The sequence below is a fragment of the Telopea speciosissima genome, chromosome 10 (genome assembly GCF_018873765.1).
Source record: "Telopea speciosissima isolate NSW1024214 ecotype Mountain lineage chromosome 10, Tspe_v1, whole genome shotgun sequence".
Classification (NCBI taxonomy): Eukaryota; Viridiplantae; Streptophyta; class Magnoliopsida; order Proteales; family Proteaceae; genus Telopea; species Telopea speciosissima.
In genome coordinates, this window is record NC_057925.1 from 50,735,431 (window position 1) to 50,741,424 (window position 5,994).

The window sequence follows — 5,994 nt, forward strand, 5'->3', positions numbered from 1 at the left end:
CAAAGCATTTAAAGATGTATATTTGTTTGTAGCTGATCTCCCTTCTGTATGAGGAAAATTGAATTATTGATGAATTCAAATTCCTCATTCATTCCAGAAAGTCTAATTCACAGTTTAGTTGATGACTTCAATGGCATCTCAATAATGGGATAAGCTCTTCAAATGGATAAACACTGGAACTGTATAATTGAGTATTGATTGACCTGGGAATTCCATATCTGTCTGTGTCTGAAGGGAAATCACTAGTCCAATAGTGAAACACCATTTCCATGTTACCATATCAGAGCAAAAACAACTGCTAGTGTTATCAAGTCATTACTTTCATGAAATGCCATTTGAAAGAGCTGAAACAATTCTAAAAGTTGAAGGAATTTAAAATGGTTTTGATACTGACAGCCACCATGCGATTTTGATAACAAGTAGACGACAACGATGACATCCAACGATTTCTTTTCTAGCTCACATTCGCTTTTTCACAAATTTGATTTCATGGCCCACGCTGTCAGGAGCACTAGATAGTGCAGTCATCTCATCTGCTGCAAGAAAATCCAGATCTTTATGAAGAAGGGTTTTAAAACCCAGATTTCCTCTGAGCTCAATGGCAACAAAACCCCTCTTTGTAAGCCACCATAGCTGGTGTGATTGCTCAGAGCCCCTAGATCGATCTTGAATGCCCACAACACGGATCTCGTCTTCAAATCCAATGTTGAGTGATAGAGCAAGATCCCTGCTGGCCAATGGAGATTGGGAGAGCCTTATCACATAAAAGATTTACTTTTCAAATTTCAAAAAAGCTTGTTGGTAAATCTTGTTTCTTTAATCAATGCGGGTATATTTATTCCTCCAGCCTACCTACAAGGAATCGGTACTTGATGCACGGTTTTAGTGCATGGTATCGGAATGGGTATCGGCGATCCGCAAAACCGATATGATATTGATACGGTGTTGGCTTGGATTGGTTGTATTGGACAAAAATACCCTTGAATTTTTTAAAAAAACGGGTTTTTTGATCATTTTATCCTTTGTTCGTACCGTGCTATCGATACATTATCAGTATCGGTGACTAGCAAAACTGATACGTAGCGCTCGATATGGACGATACCATACCGATACTTAGAACCATGATCTGATGGGCCGGATTGGCCGAGTATCGATATCGGTCTCCAGTGATACTGATTCTTGACTGATCCATATCTGTGGATTAGTACGGAACAATGGTAAAAATATTAAAAAAAAATCCAATTTTTTGAAGAATAGAAAGGTAAATCTGTCTGATTCAGATTGTTCCGGATTGGTATCGGCCGAGACCAATAGTTTTTGAAGAATAAAGGGGTAAATCTGTCCGATTCGGATCATTCTAGATCGGTAACGATAGACCAAGCCTACCTACTCATGGTTCTAAGTATCGGTATACGGATGATACGTACCAGTTTTGCTAGTCACCATTAACGATATAGTGTCGTTACTGTATTGGTAGCAAGGTACGGACAAGACGTAAAATGGTAAAAAAAAACTTATTTTTTTAGGCAATTCAAGGGTAATTTTGTCCGATACAACCGATCCAACTAATCCAAGCCGATAACGTATCGATATCATATCTGGGTTACCGATACCTGTTCCGATACCGTGCACTAAAACCATATACCTAGTATTCCCTTTTGGTCAGGTTGCCTTAGCTCGCTTCGTCTTCTTGAAATGGATGCTCACGTGGGTATCATAGGGCATTTCTATTTTTATTGAAACTTTTGTACCAGAAAAAATAAAATATCCAATTGTAGCTCAATTGGTTATTGGGCAGCCTAGGGGTATAAAAAAGTTTGGTAGGTGCATTTTTGTCTTGGCGATTCATTTATCTATATTATTTTGGGGAAAAAGATCTCTACTAAGTGGTGTTTCCTATGCCCTCTCACACGGCACTGTTAAATGATGCCTCTGTCCACTGGATAGATACCCAAGCGTGCTCATCCATTCATCCAGACGCTTGTGTAGAGACCATGCAACCAAGTAGAGATCTCTTGCTCATTATTTTGTGTATCATGTCAAAGTACATGGATGCAAGGATTGAGGTATTGGTATCGATATCAAGGATGGTATTGGTCTTCGCCAATATCTATTCAAATTTAGCCTGGATTAGCTGGGATTGGTAAAATTTTTAGGGATCGGTCCCATATCTGCTTGGATAAGCCCAACAAAATAATAAAAAATTAAAAAAAATATATAAAAATTCCAAAAGTTAAAGGAAATTTTATAAATAAAAAAGAAAGGAAAAGTGGAAAAAAAAAAAAACCTAATTTTAGTGAAATAATGGACAAAATACAATAAACCTGTAAAAAATACTTAAAACTTTATATAAAGATATAGATTATAATAGTAATAAAATGATTAAAATTCATACAAAGAGAGCTTGGTTAGATCTACAACATACCTCAATTCCATCTTCATGTGTTAATTATATATATATTTTAAAAATAAATTGAAAAATAGAGTTCTTGAACAGAGTAGTACTAGAAGGGTAGCAGGAAATGTGACCTAATGCAGCACATTAACACAGTTCTCTTTTAGTTGGACATCAAGTTAAAAAGGTACTTGGCACTTGGCAGTGTAACTTGGCCAAATCAGAACAGTTCGAAAGAATTGTCAGCATAAAGAGCATTGTTTTTATAATTTGGTGAAACTTGGTCACTTGAACAGAGATATTTCATTAAACCTGCAAGAAGCTGTAGAACTTGAAAGGATCCCTCAGAATGGATTATGCAAAAAAAAAGGGGAGTCCCATAGACAGATATTTCATTAAACTTACAGTAGGAGGCTAAAGAGCTTGAAAGGCAAAAGAGATGGAAAGCCCTCCACAGAACCTTGCATTTTCCGGCAATGGAAAACTGCCATCCAAAGTTTTCAGCAGTTAGCATCCAGAGCTGTGCGCACAGGTGTGGTTGCTTTTCTGAGTGTAAGGTCTTCCACAGGGGCATGTTGTAATGGTACCCATAAATAAACTGAACTATGATCATATTTTTTTTTTTTTTTGGACGGAAGTGTAATCACACAAACCAAACACCAATCCCAAAGGGTTAACCGACTTTTAGGACTGAACTATGATCATTGATCAATGAAAATCACATCTTCCATCAGATAACCCAATTGTGAATGTTGAAGTAACAACTGAAAAAGTAAATAACTTGTTTCGCTCATGGATGTTCAATCTTGTTGTTTCAATGTGTCCTCCGGAAGCCAAACCTTTGCATTGTTCAGCACAAATAACAACAATTCATAGAGATCAATTAAAAGAACCAACACCTGGAGAGAATCTCCTGTGAAGAAGAAAGGATTAAAAAAACATACTAATCTGAATATTATAGAATGAGATCCTATTACAATCATATAGTAGATATCCATTCAGCAAATTTCCCAAGCTAACCCTATGATTTATGACTCAGAAACAAGCAATCAAAATGATGCCCCTTGAAATATGCATGGCCCAAGAATCATGTTAGCCACCAGTTCAATCTATCTGATATAGTTCTCCACATAACAAACACATGTATGGTGCACTGGACCTTTTGTTTGATCTAGAGTATGAATAGGCATCCGCAAAATAGGGAATCAGTGGTCCATTACATGATTCATTTGAAGGCTCTCAAATTTTAATTTTTCTTTCTTTCTATTTCTTTTCTTTTTTTCTTTTAAATATGCATTTGTATGGCAGTTAAAATCCTTTTTTTTTTTGTCAAAAAATTGGGTGAAAATTACAATTAGATGGAATGCATGAGTAATTCATTTTAGGAGAAGCTATAGTTCAACCATAGGTAGCAACCCCAAATTTAGGGAGTTTTCAGTTTTAGTTAACATCAAATTTGGCTCCATATGAAATTATAAAGAACTATTAATACAAAAAAGTTAGAGACAATGAGCACCAGCATATACGATTCAAGCAATTTAATTGTCATATTGTAGTGTTGAATACTCTAAAAAGCATTTTTCCTCTCCCCCCTTACGGATTACTAAATGTGCAGGTGATTATGTTGAAGAGGGCTCATCCAACCATGGTGCGCTTCCGACCTCTCTGTCGTACTGCAAAAAGATTTAAAAAAAAAAAAAAAAAAGAGATAAAGAAAATGAATAAGCATACAAAATCTAAATAGCAATCATCTCCAAAACTGACAAAGGATCAAGTATGTGGCAGCACCTTGGCCTAGCTTGTTAAATGTGGAAGACCATTGCTTTGATGTTTTCCTGTATGCAGCTAGTATCTGATCCATCTATGCAAAAATGTAAAACCAACAGAATATTTGAGTTTTATGAAGAAAATAGGAAGAACAATAAAGGATCAAGATCTTTTTGACTTACCACATTCCCACAAGACGAATGCATTGAGAGTAAAGCTCTCTCAAGTACATACAAGTCAACAGCTTTATCTTCTGGTAGTGTTGATGTAAAGCTCAAACCAAAGTCTATTAGAATCTGAGAAAAGCCAAGATGGCCAGAGGTCAACGTTTAACACAATTTATAAGCATGAAATGTGTGTAAATTTGGTAAATTTGGAAAGTTGGATATATGATCTCACCAACTCGTTGGTACCATTTCGGAATAACATATTTGATGTTGTCAAATCACCATGAATCAGACCACCATCATGTAATTTTCCAATTGCATCACCAATCTGTGTTGTGATGTCATTCATTAGTTCCTGGTTAAGACCATTCAACCCAAAATCTAGAAAAATTTCTTTGACAACACGGCCTTCCACGTATTCAAATGTTAGGGTATGCAGCACAGTATCCAAAGCATACAATACTGGAGTGGAAACACCAAGCCGTCTTGCTTTCGTCATGCAACGTGCTTCCTGCATCAGAGACAACCATGATTAAAAAAAACAAAAAATTGGAACATCCAATCATGTGTAGTAAGCATACCGACAAAAAAAGAGTAGGGAAGCAACTCTTCTGCAAGAAACTGACCGTGTTCAAGCGTTTATGGGTCAGTTTAGTGTCTAAAGATGGATGCCTGTACTTCTTTGAGAAACGTTCCTTAATAATTGACCTCCTTCCCATAAATGTTGACTCAAACACTCTCTAAGAAAGAATGCCAAAACTACCATCAGAAACTGCTAAGTAATTCACATCAGAATAATGTTCTCAAAATGAAATTATGTAACTTCACTCACAGCTTCGGCCCCCTGCTTCAATAAAATGAGGGAACTCTTTTTTCCGTCCTGGTTGATCTCCATAGTGAAAAGTTCAGATCAACTTAAAACTCCTTGACCTTATGACTAGCTGTAATTAAATGTAGAGAATTAAAAGGCAAGGAAAAGGTCAAGGCAAACAAGGAATGCTTCTATGAAATACACTGTCAATGGTTTTTTTTTTGGGTGGGGGGGGGGGGGTGGGATTTGGGGAGGTTAACCATTGATCATATTTCTATTTTATTAATTGTCTTGTTCCCTGAATGGGACAAATATGAATTAAATATACAAGAACAGAAAAACAAAACACTGCAAGATCATAAAGCGCTCTCTACAACATAGGATTTAGCATGCAAGAAACTACAACAACCACTAAACTAGAGAACTCTGACCCAAAGAACCATAAAGCTACACAAAACTTTGACATCTGCCAAGATGCTACAATGAACATGAAACCCAATTCATAGCCCGTCTAAAATATCTAAACACAAAAGGACTTTACACACTAGAAGGTCATATGTTCACCCAACTAATACCACTATCAAACTATAGTTTAAATTTCAATCGGAATATTAACCTCAGTAGTTGGGATACGGTTTGGTGAGTAGACTTAAATGTAAAGGGGAGGACTGTAACATTGGAGGCTAGGAACCCTTATTTGAACCCTGTCCATTCCTCTACCTTTACAATAAATAGTCGTCGTGGCTTTAGACTCCCAAAGCCTGGGATCATGGTGTAAAACTTAAAGATACAAACTTTCATATGCACCTAGGCTACCCAAAGGGGCTATAATTAGAGATTCATTCTTTCTGGTA

The 5,994-nt window shown here is 36.5% G+C and overlaps 1 protein-coding gene across 2 annotated transcripts; it reads right to left on the reverse strand.

Annotated features, from left to right (window-relative positions):
- Positions 1-3,978: 3,978 nt before the first annotated feature.
- On the reverse strand, positions 3,979-5,311 carry LOC122641552 (EKC/KEOPS complex subunit bud32-like). Of its 2 annotated transcripts, XM_043834824.1 has the most exons (6): positions 5,162-5,311; positions 4,956-5,069; positions 4,562-4,840; positions 4,345-4,458; positions 4,184-4,256; positions 3,979-4,068 (listed from the first exon to the last, which is right to left on the reverse strand). In XM_043834824.1, exons 1-6 carry the CDS (start codon positions 5,222-5,224, stop codon positions 4,031-4,033), a joined length of 681 nt encoding a protein of 226 aa, XP_043690759.1. In that variant the 5' UTR covers positions 5,225-5,311; the 3' UTR covers positions 3,979-4,030. The 2 variants fall into 2 exon arrangements, with proteins under 2 accessions (XP_043690759.1, XP_043690761.1); XM_043834826.1 differs by lacking the exon at positions 4,956-5,069 and having other exon boundaries at positions 5,162-5,286.
- Positions 5,312-5,994: the final 683 nt, after the last annotated feature.